The sequence below is a fragment of the Microcebus murinus genome, chromosome 1 (assembly GCF_040939455.1).
Source record: "Microcebus murinus isolate Inina chromosome 1, M.murinus_Inina_mat1.0, whole genome shotgun sequence".
NCBI lineage: Eukaryota > Metazoa > Chordata > Mammalia > Primates > Cheirogaleidae > Microcebus > Microcebus murinus.
The window spans coordinates 113,950,297-113,968,164 of record NC_134104.1 but is presented as its reverse complement, the minus strand read 5'-3'; the positions used below and the strand labels follow the sequence as shown (position 1 = coordinate 113,968,164).

General features: G+C 38.4%; 1 protein-coding gene across 1 annotated transcript in view; it reads right to left on the bottom strand.

The window, feature by feature from the left end:
* SLC9A9 (solute carrier family 9 member A9) overlaps window positions 1-17,868 on the bottom strand; it is a 541,491-nt gene that overhangs the window by 89,066 nt on the left and 434,557 nt on the right. Inside the window, exon 14 of the mRNA XM_076004836.1 lies at window positions 7,270-7,345. Within this exon, the coding sequence (XP_075860951.1) occupies window positions 7,270-7,345 (76 nt within the window). The remainder of the gene's footprint in view (window positions 1-7,269; window positions 7,346-17,868) is intronic.

Sequence of the window (17,868 nt, the reverse complement as noted above, 5' to 3'; positions counted from 1 at the left end):
AGAAAGTATTCTCATTTAATAGACATAGTATTAAAACTTTTACAAGGGACAGGGCAGAACAAAGTAAGGATGCCAAAGCTCACGTAGAATCCTAGGATCATTGTACAAAACTCGGTTATCATCTTGGGACCCACCACATTTCATTATAATCCCAGTGAGGGATCCACTGTGTTTAGGCAACAATTCACAAAGTCATGCTTGTAGTCACTTGTCCAGAAGTCTTCAGGAGAGTTTTATACCAACTATGGAATACTGTAATGTCTTTAGGCTCTAGGGTCTTGAGAAAACTGCACTATTTAACTGTTTTAAATGTTTTGGTTCTGAGGGGCCCGTGAACGTGTTGCCATCAGCAGGCAGCTGTTTTCATAACTAGCCAAATTTTCTGATGAATTCAGCCCAAATAGAAGATAGTATGCATCATTCTTAAATACGGAGCAAGAAATTATGAAAGATCCAAGCTGTGACCTGAACAAACAGATACTGTTAAAATTACCCTGTACTGCTTCCTACCCAAAAGGCATGAGACTATAGGGGTTTAGGAAGCTGGTGTTTTCAGGAAATTTTAATTGCACTATATTTAGGTGCTAAGTCAAGGGCTTTCTACAAGATCCTTCTACAGCAGCATTTGTGAGGACAGGCTGACCAAAAGCCAAGCTAAATACCCAATGAATTAAGTGGTAGCTGCACTGTGGCCGCCCAATGCAAGCTGAGCTCCTCCCTGCAGCTGGCTTCCCAGGGGAAGCAGTTACAATGCCACGCTCATACTCATGCGGGGATGCCTTCAGGGGATGTATTTAGAGACAGCCTTTAGAAAGCCGATTGCTTCTGTCGGTTTCAAATATTTTAAAATTTGGATGCTTTCTGAAACCATTTGTGGAGTTAATTATCTGATTGCATTTTACAAATGAAAGGTACAAATGATTTTAATCTATGGCCCCCCTCAAGAGTCTGTCCCCCCATCAAATTCTGGTGATGCTAGAGTCCCCCTTTCCTATGCTAGGGACCACCTATGATTTCAAAGGGCTTTGGGGCCATGACTCATTTCAATGAGGAAAAGACAAAACTTAATGAGGGTCAACCATGCCTACCTTGTTTGGTGCTGGGTCCTCAGTACCTAATATATTGCCTAGTACATAGTAAGCATCAGTAAAATATCCATTGAATAAAGGATTATTTACATCCTTTGCTATCTCTTCTGTTTGCTACTAAAAGTAAAATATACCTCATCCTAGACTGGTGAAGTTTTGATGAACCACCAAAGCAGCTATCACATTAAAACAATCAAGGCATAGTTATGAGAATAGCATCACGCTCTTGTTAATGCTACCAGAACTTAGGGGAGGGACCACCTGACCCGGGATCCTTGGATGCCTCTGGTGGACACAGTCTGTTCCTCCGTTGATTATGAACGCTGGCTCCAAGCCCATCGGTAACCTTGGATGTGTCTTTTCCCTCCTTTGGGCTCAGTTGCCTCATTTATAAAACTGAGATCACAGAACTAACATTTTTTGTTCCTCCGGGAGTTTTTTGTGAAGTAAACTCCAGTCATTCACAAGGCCACAGCACTACCCTGATAAATAATTCATGGATGCTTCAGCTAGTCAGAATAGGGAAAAATTGCAGTGCAGGGATCATCATTTAAAATGGAAATTGCTGTTCACAATATTCATACCTATGATTTAAAATAAGCGTGACTGTGTGGGATATAAAGAATTCTGTCAAGTTTAGGAGGGGGAGGTTTGGGTTTTTTTTCCCTTTTCATTTTTTTTTTTTTTTTGGTTAAAACTAAACTGCCATTACATTTAGATCCATGAAACACTTGGTTCTGAGTATTGTTTTGAGTGCCTCTGATATTCATGTTTACGTTTCCTGGAGTGGAGTCCCAACCTGCCACACTTCAGTACGGGAAGGAGTCTGGTACCTACACTTTGCTTCTGAGACTCTTCAAAGTGGAAAATGCAAGAGCTGCCGCATCCACGCTTCCCGCCGTGGGCCTTTCATTTTGTTGTTAATACCTCAGTACACTCTTCATTCCAAACCAGGGACGGGAAGGAAGTCTCCATCCACGTGGCTTTATGTGTTTCTGTTACTGTGTCAACTCGCCAGCCTATTGTGATTGTTGCACTTGCTTTACACTTATGTAAAATGTTGGCAAGCACATAATAAATCCTTATTTTCAGTTGATGTTGGCATACAGGAAGTGCTAAAAATGACTTTAGGCTGTCCTTTTTATTTTGAAAAGGTCATTCTTATCCTGTGTCGTTTACATTTGTAAGACTAATATACACACATGCTTAAGAGGAGAGATGACAAATGATAGAACGGGAAGGAGGCGCTAGGAAGGAAACCGTCCAGCAGGGACATTAGTCACCTATGAATAAGGCAACGTAAGATTCGCACACCAGCTGTAACACGGTGAATCTAAGCAAATCATTTTATCTGTTGTCTTAAAATCTGAATAAGGGGGCATCAATCTCTGCTTCTAACTTCCTCATTGTGAGAGACTGCTAGTGAGGATGACAGGTAGCTTTAAAATTTTGAGTTTGCTACCAATAAAATCAACACATGATTGGTGAGATATATGTATTTAAAGTCGCCCATACAGAATGGCTTCTAAGCCAGAGCCAGGCTTGAATGTACCAGAACAGTTGTGCTAGTACAACCTGAGGAAGGTGGACCTATCATAGGAAGGAGGGCAGCTAAAGCAACAGGGACCCAAGTCTGCCGGGAGAGGCTGCCCCTGTTCGGGAGTGAGATGCTCAGGCTGGGGGTGGTGGGGCAGTGGGTGTTTCATCCAGGGTGGCCTCGATGAAAACACTAAAAATATCTACTCTGCCTTGCTCTGCTTTCAGACTCACTTAGCAACCTTCAGATAATTAATTGGATTTTCCTGCAACATCAATGTCTGCAATGAAGGTGCCCTGGATAGAACATAGTGTTTGCTTGCTTGATCGATTCATTCATTCCTTCAACAAATATTTATTGAGTGTTCCCTCCCTTCCAGGCACAGTTCTATGCCCTGAGGACATACCAGTGAACAAAAGCAGACCCAGTCTCTGTCTTCAGAAAGCATATATCCTGGGGGGAGGAGACTATTCAATAAAGTACGTACTGTGTCAAATGCTAGTAAGTATTATGGTGAAAAAAATAAAGCAGGGAAGGAGGGAGAGAGTGCTCCTGTTGGGACTGCTAATTTAGACATGGAGCCGTGAAGGTCTCCCTGACACGGTGAATGAGAGAGGTAAGGAGGGAGGCACGTGCATGTCGGAGGGAAGAGCCAGCGTAAAGCCTGGAAGCAGAAATGTGCTCGTATGTCTGAGGAAGGCCAGGCTGGCTGGAGTAGGGTAAGACAGGGCTCAAGAGTTGGAGAGGAAGGATGCTAGTGACCAGTTTGTGGCTTGAGCCTTATCAAGGCTGGGAAAAGATATCACTCCCCACAGGGATATGGTGTCTGGTTTAGGAATTTGGTGTCTGGTTTATACTTCTGCCTCCTTTGAGCTTGACTGACTGAGTCCCTTCTTTTGAGACTGAACCATTCTTGGAGTCTTTGGTACATTTAACTTTCTGCCACTAAAACTTTGAGGATCTGATTCAGAAACTTAGGGACTCCTTTATAGGGGTGCAGTCTGGGTGACCAACAAAGACTCCTAAACTCGTTATCACCCCATATGTTGCCAACAGATGTATGAGATGTCAGTGCCACACTATATAATGTACGGAGTCACAACTATTCATTGCTTGATGGTCACTTAATGAACATGTAGATATATGGGGTTGTATAGGTAGAATAAGAGATAGAATAGACATAGAACTGTTCACAATAAAATTCACATTATCTATGGACTTTGGAGTGAAATAGACCTGGGCTTGGATCATGCAATTGACACTTACTAGCTGTGGAGCCTTAACAAAGTTATTTAAGTCATCTGGGAGTTTGTTTCCTCCATCTCAAAGAGGATGGCTGTAAGAATGAAAATAAAACAAGAAGAGTGGTCATAAGGATTAAATGAAATAATGTGCCTGATGGTAAAATATTGGTGTTCAGTAACATTAGTTTCCTTTCTGATCTCTCCCTTTCTCAATTTCTTCTTTGCACTGCACAGTTCAGAGTTGCTGCCCACATTGAATCATGAAACCTTAATTAATCAATGTTGGCACCACAGACTTCCAACAACGCTCTCCAACAGGGGAGCACGGGTTGGTGCAGCAGAGCCTGACCCAATCAACGGTCCATTTGTATTGTTTTATACTCTCTAGGTTCCCTCACCCTCCTACAGAGCTGGGAGGTGAAATGAAGTAATGAATGTAAAACACTCAACACAGTACTTGGCCATTTTTCATTCTCACTGAATGTAAATTTTTATGATTTTCTGTAGTTTTTGGGAAAACTTTTATGGGATTCTATGCATGTATTTTATGCCATGCAAAAGTAAAAAGTAAAACAAAACATTTATGTGAGTGACAGTGGTTTGTTTTACTGATAATGGTAAATTAAGAGGGTTTTTCTATCCTTGGGTTTGAATATTAGACATGAATTGAATATAAATTGGGTGCTATGATGGTCAGTTTTATATGTCAACCCTGGCTAGATTATCCAGTTATTCAATTTAACTCTAACTTAGGTGTTATTGCTGAAGGTATTTTATAGATGTTGTCCGTTGACTTTAAGAAGATTATCCTCAATAATGCTGGTGGGCCTCATCTAATCAGTTGCATGGCCTTAAAAGCAAAACTGAGGTTTCCCTGAGGAAGAAGGAATTCTGCCTACAGATTACAGCACTAGCTGAGTTCCCAGAGTGAAAACCTATGCTTCAAATTTTGGCCTTGCCAATCCCCATAATTGTATCAGCCAATTCCTTAAAATCAATCTGTCTGTCTGTCAATCAATCAATCAATCAATTAAGTACTTCTACTGGTTCTGTTCTGTTTCTCTGGAAAACCCTAACTGATACAGGTGTGTATGAAGGTTTAATTATTCTTTCTCTTTTGTCAATAAATCTTTATGATGCCTTGTTTGCATGAAGCAATTTTACTGAGATGAAACTTGAACAAGTCCAAACCACATGATCAATTTCTTTCAGCCTCATGACAATGTCTTCTTGGTCCAGGCCAGGCAGCCTGACCCTTGGGTGGGGGGTTCTTCCCTATACTGGTGGTGGCTGGCATGACCATATCACCTGGGTTTTAGGTGGATAATACAATGAACGTGAATGCCAAGTGAATAATTTGTCTCTAAAAACACAGATGTATTAAGAGGTCACAGAATTGAAACTTGTTGGCTTGCTAATCTTCAGGCATAAATTCATAACACAACTCATATACAAAACCTTTGTTGTCTAAGTGAAAATATATTTGTGCAGTGATGGCATCATAGCAATTTCTAGAATGAATATGCAGGATGACAAATTACCATGAGAAGGGATATGACTGAGAGTGTAAATCTGCTTTTATTTTTGCTAGTCTGTCCATAATCATATGGAAATAAGCCCCTGGTAAAAAGTGAGACAAAAACTATGACATCATCTGAATTTAGTGTCACTCATTGCTCTAAGCTAAAAATTGAGAGGGCTCCAACTTTCATTCTCTTGTCTCCAGGTTATTTTTTCCACTTTATTCCTTTCCTTCATTGTAAAGCCTTCCTCACAGCATTGTCAAAATTTGAACAAAAATATCTTTTAGCTCATTTCCGATTTACCATTTTCTTGCTGAACATCTCATTATGTGTTCTCTTTAGTCAAATTCTTATAACCTCATACAAAGTGGGTTATCAGATACTTATATACAATGGCAGGGGCAAATTATGTGTCCAGAAGAGACATAAACCAGGAACATAAACTAGCAACAGCCTTCTAAGAACTAGCTTCCCTTAGCAAGACCAGGAAGGCTTCATTAGTAAATGAGATACTAGAACCTCCAAGAGATAGTTAGGGGCCAGGATGGAGTGCTTTTAAGGTGGCAGCAACCCACACTGTGCACAAAACCAAATACTGGGCAAGGCAGGATATCTGCCCATAGATAACAGAGTTATGGGAAAACAAAACTATAACCTCAATAAACCTCTACCTTCAACATCACCATTTTATAATTCTTAGAATGCTCTATGTTTGCAGAATTACTTTCTAATCTCGTGTTGTTTTACTTTAGTTTATCTCCGCAATCTTCAATTTGCTTCTCTTTATTTCTTTCTTAATTTCTGTTTTCTATTTTCACAGCCATTCTTCTAATTTGCTTTCCTTTTCTTCCTACTGTGAATTTCCTATTTCTCTTGCCTCCTCTCCCTCCTTTCTATTTTTACCTCTTTTTCTTCACCTATTTTTTTAATTTCTTTTCCCTCTTCTTAATTCTTCTTTCTCTCCCACTGATCTGTTGTGGCTTTAATCATTGCTTAGGTGCTTAAAAATCCCCCAGTGATTGACATTTTCTCACTGAAAGGACAGGGATTTGTGATCGTGGAAAACGAGCTACAAAGAGCCAACACATTTAATTTACAGCACAGTTCTTTCCTTTCTTTCTTGGCGCTTTTGCTTGGGATTAGAGATGGACCGCTTGCTGCAGCTCACAATGGCAAAGCCCTTCAGGTCTGACTTCCTGGCCTTATGAATCACATGACAAGGTGTATCTGAGTGACTGTTCACACTGATTGCCAGAATTTTAAACTTGCACTTCACCAGAAAAAAACTATACTCAAATCTGCCTGGAAAACAAAGCAGTGCTATTTTATGATGAACTCTGATGAACCAAACTTATACTCCTCGGCCCATTCATTCTTGTCCTCTGCCCCAACCCCTTCATTTTTACAGCCTGAGACAGAATACAGATGGGCTTCTGGGAGGAGGGTGCAGGAGGTTTGCCTGGGTCACCCTGGAGAAAAGCCACTGAAACTCTTCATACAACATCCTTAGTCAAGCAGGTCTGTTTGGCCATCTTAACCAGAAGAAAGAGCTTCACAAGGGGAAGAAGAGTAAAACAGACTGATTCTTCAGGAATATACGATTTTATCATCTGGCATTAGAAAATACTGGATTGTCATGAAAATACCAAATACATCTGACTCTCAGAGATTCCACTTTAGCTCTTTGTATGGACTCACATATGGACTACCCAGATTTTTTACCTTATGAAATCGTTCCTTTTTGTAAGTTTGGCTGTGAATTCACTTTACCTTTTCATGTTTCTTGAAGAGCAGGAACACACATTTCAATGATTACACACTTAAGGTAATTCTCTGCCTGCAGCAGGATCTGTGAGATCATGGTTGCTAAAGGATACTTGTGGTCAAAGCCATACCACATCCTGAAGAGCCGGGCACTCTCTGTTTTTGTTGTGCCTTTATCCAAATTATTTGCTCCCTGGAGAGAGACAAGAGAAAAAGGCATTGGATGAATAGTCAAACACATTTTAATATAAAGATACATGTCAAACCAAATTAAACTACATTTGAAAAAAAAAAAAAACAACTTTCTAAGTGTAAGCATCTAAATGGTGAAGAAGTTGCCAAGCAAATCAGCTCATAGATCTTGTTTCGTGGATGAGATATTTTTGGCATCAGTCAACATTTACTTTTCTTGATAATCCCAACTTTATTAAACAGCTAAGAAATGCCACTTTTTTGATATCAATAAAAATGATATTTCTGTCAGATCGCTGTTGTGGGAAATTTGCAGTTTACTTCTGTCAAATTTGGATGCTATTTATTTATGGATTGCTAGAAGGTCAATGCTAAAGAGATAACAGTCTAATAAATGTTACACTAATTTTTATTCACTTTCTTTTTTATAGATTGCTACCAAGGGCTATGGTTGATTTTTGACATCTTTCTGCTTAGATTATGAAGAGTTTTGAAGTAGATATTCCTGAGGGAAAGACTGCAATAACTGAACGTGCTTGTCTCATTTTTTTTTTCCCAGATGGGCCACAAAGGGAGGGATGATGAAAAGGAATTAAGGACAAAAGAGAAAGAGAAAATATGTGATGGGTGTTCATGTGAGAGTAGAGGATAAAAATCTAAGAAAAAAGAAAGTGAAAAATTTTTGTGAATGTTAGAGACAGATAATAAAATTTGCAATGCTGTAAGAAGGATATTCAGTGGCATTTGTTTGACTTCTATGTATTTCACTTTGCATATTAACCACTTCGGTACAGCACTCACAGGCCACGAAACCTTACCCACGGCCAGCACTTACAGTCTGCACGATAGTTTGTGCTGTGCATTGACGATGAATCCGTTTTGCTCTTGTGTGATAAAGCAAGCTTGAAAGCACTGAAAGCTTGTTTTACTTTACAGGCAGCTTTACTTTTAATATAAATCAGAATAGGCAACATATACATATGTGTTTTCATTAAATTATTTTTAAATGTTCACAATTTTATTTTGATAAATGAAAAATTAGAAAAGTCATATCACGGCTGTCGGCTAAAGTCGCTGTGCGCATTCATCTATGCTATCGACTATAGTCGATGCTGGTACCGAAGTGGTTAAGAGAATTTTAAATCATTTGTAATGATCTACATTATTAAAAGCATTTATATCTTAATGTGGGCTTTGTTGCTTTGTCTGGGATCACAGTTTCCATCCCCAAATTATATCATGAGTTTATAGCCCAGTAATAATATGAATATTCTTCTGAGGATATGACGACACATGCAAGACAACGGCAATCCACTGGCTGCTCCAAAGTAAACCCTTAAATGAGCCCAAGTTGATTTGCTTTCATTTTATTTATTTATTTTTGTCCTGGTAAAATGATACATAGCTGGTCACAAAGGGTTGTGTTCTGCCCTATGGAATATATATGTACCAATAGATGCTACAGTTCTCTCTCTCACAAATAAAATGGGGATATAAGTAAAATGTGGTTCGTTTTTAGTAAGCCATTTATATTTTGTTTAAAATGATTGAAGCAAAGACTCACAATGAAATTAAAATCCAAACTTCTCATAGCCCTTTCTCATTGGTTGTCTTAAGATCTCTGATTTTCAAACTGTGTACAGTTTCTCAAATAGTGTGCCTAGTTTGCAACTGTTCATATGATGTTGATGGAAATTTTGTGCCAACAAAATCCACCCTTCAGGAAAGGATGGATTTGACAGTATTAAGTAGGTTTCTTAAATGCAGGTCTTCTCAGAATCTTTAATTTATAAGTGAGCATTGTAAATCTTCAAGAGGGAAGTATTTCTCAAAGTTACTTGGCCATGGAATCTATTCCCCATTCCTAATTCCCACCATGGGGCACGTTATCTTTTCATGGACATTAGAGTTCCACAGGTCTCTATTTTCTGATAGGCTGGAGTACCATGCCTTGTTATCTAGAGTTAGAATTTACTTATATTTCCCCAAGAAAGGAAATTAAGGTGTCTGGTTCAATATCCATCCTTCCCTGAACCGTTCTCTAACCATTTCTACCCCAGTAAAGGGGTTATATTTGCAAAATCACTGCTGTACATAGTGTTTCCTTTATTATCTTGTGACATCTGCAAGTTGTTTCTGAGCCACTGTCCCCCAACAGTAATGTTGGGGCTCAGCTGGCAGAGCAAAACTTTTCATGTTCAACTAGTTAGAAAAAGCTCTGGACCAGAGCTCTGGACCACTGGGGACTTTCTTCTCCTTTTTCCCCCTTTCCCTTTCATCAAGAACAATGAGGACTTACAGATTTTTATCTATGAATAGACATAGGTAATTTTTGATAGCTAATATCTGATGACTAGATAGCTATTGAACAAAACTGATATAAAGTATCAGCAAATTCCTATTTTTTGTTTGTTTTTAAGTAATGGTGGGCAGTATAGTAGTGAGCTCTCCTGGCAGTCAGGGGCCCAGGATTCTAGCACCCACTCTGCAGCCGCCCATCTGAATGATGTTTGCAATAATGTCTGTGCCCAGCTATTGAATGCTCATTAACTCCTAGGCAGCAGGCTAGTCACATTATGCGGCCATTAATTTTTTGTCATTATTTTTCAATTCTCACAACAATCCACCAAGATAGGTTGTATTGTACCTCTTTGGTACATGAGAACCTAGAGAGGCCCAGAGAAAGAAAGAAAGGAGCTCAAAATCATACAACTAGCAAGTAACAGAGTTGGAATTTGACTGCTAGATTGGATAAAGGACGTCTTTTTCTACAAATATCTCACTCAGCCTTTAGCTTTTGAAAGCACAGACATTCTATAATAGGCTACCTAACCTCATTGGGCTGCAGTTTCCTTGTTTGCAAAATGAATTGAGGAAACTGGACTAGCTCCTAAGGTCCCAATTATATGGAAGATACTATGTTTTTATGAATGACAACAGCAGCAGCAGCAGCTACATTTCTTCAACCCTATGTGCCAGATTCTACTCTAAGTGCTTTTCATATGTTAACTCTTTAGATTCTTGTAATAATTTGATGAAGTACATTTTACAGATGGGGAAACTGAGGCCACTGACGCATGTTTCCAAACACATTGTCACCCCTCAGCCTCCAAGATTCTTCCCATCTAGGTGGCGTCCCAGGGGGTAAGTTGGTAGCAAACTAAGGGCAAAAGGGTATCTGAACAGAGAGATGAGGTCAGGATAATGAGATGCTCATTAAGGCTGAGATAGAGCAGCTACATGTACCCCAAAACATGATGGAAATGCATAGCTCCCCTCAGCTGGGTGAACTGCTGATGGCTTTGAAAGTGTCCTCACAGAAACTTAACTTCAGTCTTAGGAATTTCTTTAGACTCCTAGACCCTGGTCTCAAGGGTTTCCCAAAGTCTTAGAAATCCTCCCTGCCTTCCTTTCTTCTTTTCCTCTCTTTTTAATCTTATTTTATTTCCCAAGGGGGAATATATTGGAACTCATGATATGAGCATTGCCAAAAAAGCTTATACTCTATTTTTGGCAAGCCTTCCAGGGATATTGTTTTGTCAGCTGATAGGAGCAAGATACATTAGGTAGCATTTTGGAAAAATATTAACATGTAATCTTTTTTTAAAAAAACTTTCTTTTAGTTGAGTGACTGGAGATGTTATTCATTTCACTACTTTGTAGAGGAATAAACTGAATTTTAATTAGAATAACATATTTCTGGAATACATTTTCATAGGTGGGGAAATACCACCAATGGCCCAGCATTGACTTTTCTGCTGATCCTAGATAAAATTTGTAGAATATGTCTTCAACATCCGTTGGCCCAGTTCTGGATCCATTCGTTCATTTCTCTGAGGTTATTGATGACTTAATAACTTGGTTATGAAAGGCCATCAATAAATGAGTAGAAATAAATGAGTTAGTCTAGTGTGAGCTCTGCTGTGCACTGGGGGTTGAAGATAAATGTGCTTAGGGAAAGCTGGCTTTTGCAGTCACCCCGGAACAGGGAAGGTATCTGATGAGGCAGCACAGAGAGCCGGCCCCTGGGAGTGTCCAGATGGGCAGAGGACAGTAGGTAGCATCCATCTAGCTGGATTACTCTGAAGTAGAGATCAGCTCACACCTCAAGGACAATGGATGAGAACAGTCATCAGAAGCAGAATCCGGAGCTTGGTGGGGATTTTCTTTATCACTAGCAACCTAACTTCTCTTTCTAGTTCCTATTCCAGAGGGGAAGTGGTGTGCGTGTTGGAAGAAGCATAGGATCCAGAAACAAAGACCAAGATTTGGGTTTGTATTCTCTACCATTTAGTAATAACAATACATTTACCAACTCTGTGCCTCATGTTTCACAGCTGTAAGGGATCCAGCGATTTGAGTGTATTGAATCTCAACTTTTATTTGCCTGGGTACTCTGAAAATCAGAATGTTTGAGGTATGAGGAATTTCTGGCTTTCTTAATAACTTCTAATTTGGGGGCAATTTAAAAACAACTGGAGCATTCAGTGTTTTTCTTTTTTCTCCTTAAATAGAGGAATAGACCAGAGATTGGGAAGTGACTGAGAAGGGTAGAGAGTGGGTAGTTTTCTTTTAAATGATCCCCTAATACTTAATACCCCCCGAGAGGGAGCAACAGGGAAATTATACTGGTACTTATTTGTTTTGTGCTTAATTTGAACTCCTGAGAGAAAAGAAAAAGCTCTGGTGAGAAATCTTTGAAAAACAGACACTGAAGGAAGAAGAGATTTTTTGTTGTATTTATAAAAAAGAACTAAGCAAATTTAAATATATTCCTCTGTCAATATTCCAATATGGGGACTTTGCTAAGTGAACTGGATGAACTCTGCCTTGGGATAATCATATGGGGTTGCTCATCATTTCAGGGGGATTCAATGGATTATGTGAGAGAGAAAAGGATTTTCCCTTCTATTTCTTAAGATTTCTTATTCAACATTAATGTCAGTGGAAGTTGCATGAACTGATAACAAGACAAATAATTATCACAACAAAACTTTAGAGCTCTTTATACATTCTAAAACACTTTTTTAGTAGTCAAATGTGAATGGGATTTGTTAGCAGTACTTTTGCCCTAGGATATCCCTCCACCTTGGAGTGTATTCATGCAATAATTTCCAATTCCTTGCCTCGATTTTCTAACTACCAAGGAGAGGACCAGATTCTGTGTCTCTAAAGACAAAGATTTCTGGATCCCGAGAGGGATATAATTGAGGAGAAAATAGGATTTTTTTTTCAAATATACATTTTAAAAGGTAAATCATTAATTCTTAGCCTCCACATAGAAAACGTTTTATACAAATATTCTCACCTTCCCAATGCCCAGATAGAATCATAAAGAAGGAATAGTCTGAAATACATTTCTAAGAAGGTATAGTCAGAAAATACATGCCTAGGGAGAAAAAAAACTGAAAGAGACAACTAGTGAAGGGTAGGTAAAACTGTTAGGTTGACATAGAAACATCACAGATATTCTACCACAAGGGCTAAGCTCATGTTTTTAGCTACAAAAAAAGAGATAACCTTGTCTGTATGGTAAATCCAAGTTCATCTAGGGGAAAATAAATTATTTGGTTCAGGAAAATATGATATTGTGATGGTTTTAACTACTTCGGTACAGCACTCACAGGCCATGAAACCCTGCCCACAGTGGGCACTCACAGTCTGCACGATAGTTTGTGCTGTGCATTGACGACAAATCCGTTTTGTTCTTGTGTGATGAGGAAAGCTTTAAAGCACTGAAAGCTTGTTTTACTTTACAGGCAGCTTTACTTGTAATGTCAATCAGAATAGGTAACATATACATATATGTCTTCATTACATTATTTTACATTAAATGTTCACAATTTTATTTTGATAAATGAGAAATTAGAAAAGTCATATCATGGCTGTCGGCTAAAGTCGACGCTTGGGTGTGCGCCTTCATATCACAGCTGTCAGCTAAACTCGCCGTGCGTGTTCATCTGTGGCTATCAACTGTAGTCGACACTCATACCAAAGGGGTTAAAATGTGTATCTACAATTTCTTTGCTACTTCAATAGATGGAGCCTACATAGAAGTAGAGAGTAGAATTGTCACTACTGGAGGCTGAGAAGCGTAGTGGGGTGGGGAGGATAGGGAGAGGTTGGTTAATGGTTACAAAATTATAGCTGAATAGGAGTAAGTTCTAGTGTCCTATAGCACTGTTGGGTGACTATGGTTAACAATAATTCATTGTATATTTTCTAATAGCTAAAAGGGAGAATTTTAAGTGTTCCCAATACAAAAATGATAAATATTTGAGGTAATGGATATGCTAACTATCCTGACTTGATCATTGTGTATGTGTATCAAATTATCACTCTGTACCCCATAAATATGTACTATTACATGTCATTTAAAAATTAAAAAAAAATCTTTTAGAAGGTGAAAAAGAAAAAAAAAAAAGATGGAGCCTGACTTCCCTCCCTATTGGGTGTGAGCTATAGTGACTCATTTCAAATGAACAGAATATAGCAGAAGTTATAGTGTGTAATATTCAATATTAGGTCATAAAAATACATTGTGGCCTCCTCCTTGTTATCTCTCTTGGACCACTTGCTCTGAGGAAATTCAGCTGCCATGTTGTAAGGATACTCAAGCAGCTCTGTGAAGAGATCCATGTGGTAAGGAACTGAGTCTGCCTACTAACAGCTAGAAAGGAACTAAGGCCTCCTGCCAGCAAGGAAGTGAATCCTCCAGGCCCAGTCAAGTCTTCAGATGACTGTAACTTTAGCTAACATCTTGACTGCAACCTCATGGGAGAACTTGAGTCAGAACACTCAGTTAAGTTGCTTTCAGATTCCTGATTCATAGAAACCTTGAGATAATAAATGTTTGTCTTAAGCCACTAAATTTTGGGATAGTTTTTTATACAGCAATAGATAATTACTACAACTAAATACTGGAATCATACATTCTACATGTGAAAAGCACTGAAATAGGAATTGGGAAAAAGTAATAAATTGATGAGGCCTACATTTGCATAGCTCTTTACAGTTTACAAAGTATTTTCATAAAAGCAACATGTTTGTGGTATAAAAGACATATATTCCTTCTTAAAAGTATATAAAAAAAATCATCCTGGGTCTAAAACATCCATATTAAAGATTGAAGATTGAGTGCAAATACAAAAAGTGATGTATCAATTTACAAATAGGAGGAAGTTGACATCACTTCACTTTATCTGCCTCATGGCAGTCTTAAATAATGTTTGATTCATATCATAATTTAGTTATTATAACTCTTTTATACACACATACTCATGAAAAATGCACCTTGGAATGAGAAGATTCTGGCTCATGCTATCTTTTAATAACACTATCATAGTAAGTCATCTCAGAGTTAGACTTTTGATTGCATTACATAATATTTTATGTGTCTAAAACAAAACAATACAAGATAAAATATGTTCCCCTAGAGAAGCACTTCAAAATCACCTTCAAAATATATAATGGCCCACTGTGATACAGTAACTAGCATCATAACATATGATAGGATTCAGGCATTAGATAATAGGCAACAAAGGACTATGATCCTTGAAAGAAGGGAACAAATGAGGTGAGCCCTATATTCTCCTCGACTTTCTGCCTGGAGGTCCTTTCCAAATTGAAATGCAAGGACATAGAGTCCAGGCAGAGAACAGCAGTCTCAGTGAATTAAAGATGGGTGTTTGAGTGTTGCTGAAATGCTGAAATTTTTAACATGATGTGCAAAAGAGGAAGTTTGAGTGTCACTGAAATATTTAAGGCAGTGTACCAAAAAGGAAGGAATGGGCACAGAGGACACCTAGAAATCTATGTAGATGTTTCCTTCAGATCCTTGGCTGAGGACTGATTTGTGCACGCAGAGTGAGGTTCAAAAGGCCCTGCAGAGAGAAGGTATTGTGAAATTGAAAAATAAATGGAGAAATTAAGATCACACAGTGCTAGGAAACATTGTGGCATGGCCCAGCCAAAAAGTTAGCTATTCGGCTCAGACTTCAGAAAAGGCATGATTTATGAGTAAGGATGATGTTCTAGAATAACAACCATGCCCTAAAACTGCGGACAAAATGAAAATATGTCAAACCAAGAATAAAAACAGGAATTACAAGATATTAACTGCTTGACTGAATAAAATCCAATACCCTTTATAGAATAATGCAGACTCCATTCAATATTATTCTAATAAGGTTCAGCATAACTCCTCCTAGACATGCGAAGAAATAGGAAAGCTTGAGCTACAGCCAAAAGAAAAAGTAACCTATGGAAACAGAACTTGAAATGACTTGGATGTTGGAATTAACTAGCAAAGGCTTTGAAACAACTATGAAAAATATGCTAGAGAATTTAAAGAAAAAGATGGAGACAATGAATACACAAATAAAGCTCTCAGAAGAAGAATGTAAATTATAAAAAAAATGAATTTTCTGAAACCAAAAAGTATAACATTTGGAATGAAAAATTCACTATGTTGGCTTAAGAGAAGATTGAATACTATAGAAGAAAGTGTCAGTGAACTTGAAAAGAGATCAATAAAAATTATCCAATTTGTAGAATATAGAGAAATAAGAGAATAAAATACTTCCTAAGTGACATGAGAAAAAAATAGAAGGTACCCTAACACATATAAGATTGGAGGTTGGAAAGAGAACAGTGGGAACATGAAAGACAAAAATGTTGTAAGAAACAATAGTTGAATATTTCCCAAATTTGATGAAAAATATTAGCTGAGAGGTTGAAGAAACACAATGAATCCAAATTAGGATAAATTCAAAGAAAAACACACTAGACATGTAAGAATCAAACTTCTAAGAACCGGAGATAGAGATAAAAATCTTGAAAGGAAACAGGAAAAGACAGAGCATATTATGTTGAAGGAAATAAAAAAATTTTTACTGACTTTTCATCTGAAAAAATGGAGGTCAGAGAACAATGGAACGCAATTTTCAAAGTGTTGAAAGAAGACAACCATCAAACCAGAATTCTATAACCAGTGAAAAGCTTTGAAATGCTTGAAGCAATATCTGACAGAACTAAAGAGAGAAAGAGGAAAGTCCCTAATTACAGTTGGAGGTTTTATCAGTAATTGGTAAAATAAATAGACAAAAAAAAATCAATTTAGATAATTGACACTTATCAGATACTAGACCAACTGTATTCTGTGGTTTGGCATAGTATTGAAACAGCTGCAAGAATATGCATTTTTTTCAAGTACACATAGAATGTTTAGCAAGATAGAACAACTGGATCCATAAAATGAGTCTCAATACATTTCAAAAATCTAAAATTTTACAGAGTACTGTAAGGCCCATGCTCTACTTGGTCCAAATGATCTATATGGCAGATTAATCGCATTAGAGGTCCCATTTTTGTTCATCCCTGTATCCATGGCTTTTTCCACGTATCTTTGCAGTTCTTTTGACCAAAGAGGAGTTAGCTATTTACTCACCTATTTTCTAAGATGGCCTTGTAGCTTTCTCTGGTCAATAGAATGTAGCAGCAGTACCAATTTATTGGTTCTGAGGGTAGCCCTCAAGAAACCTTGCATGTTTTTGCTTACATTCTTGTCCTCTATCATTGCCAGGAGAAAGATATTCTTCAGTGTAGCCCATTTGTCCCCAGAAGAGGTGAGAATGTGAAGCACAGCAGCGTCTTCTAAGCCTTCCCAATTAAGGCTGTCCTAGATCACCCAGTAGCCATCTAACCCCAGACATGTGAGCAAGCCTGGGTAAGACCAGCAGTTATCTAGCCAACCTGTAGCTGCCCATAGATATATGAACAAGTCCACTCTACAGCAGCTGACCCCCACAGACTTATGAGAAAATAAGTGCTTATTGTTTGATGCCTCTGAGATTTTGTGTTTGTTATCTAGCATTAATGTGGCAATAGATAACTGACAGAATCTGGCTCCTGCCTATATCTCTGGCTGATTCATATCCTATAATGTTCTGATGGCTTACTCTATACCTATATACTTGCTATTTCTCAGACAGGCTGGCCCTGTTTCAGGGCCTTTTGTTTTGTCTAGAATAGTCTTCCTTTAGACATTTGCATGAACAAAAGATTTAGACTGGTTGGCAACCCAACCCTGGCTGGGAGGAAGAAACAAACAGAGAATAATGCAGTTAGCTCCCTCCTGCCGGGAGGCAGTAGATCCTGCTGCACTATCAGTGAAGGATGACATGTATTGTAGTAGGAAAAATACTTCTTAGACAGTGGATTGATACCCACAGCTTAGTGGGTAGGGGTGAAGAGGATTCCACGTTGAGATAATCAAAGTAGAAGGTGAGGAATATGCTCTATCCTCTTAAAATGGGAATATGCTTGATATTCTCAATAGAATGGGAAGTTATATATTTAAATGTTGACTGACAGGCTATCTTACTGTGAGGAAAGATCATGTTCATAGATAATTACCCATGGAGGGTATGATATAAGACTGCAGGGTCCTCAAACTTTTTAAACAGGGGGCCAGTTCACTGTCCCTCAGACTGTTGGAGGGCCAGACTATAGTTTAACCC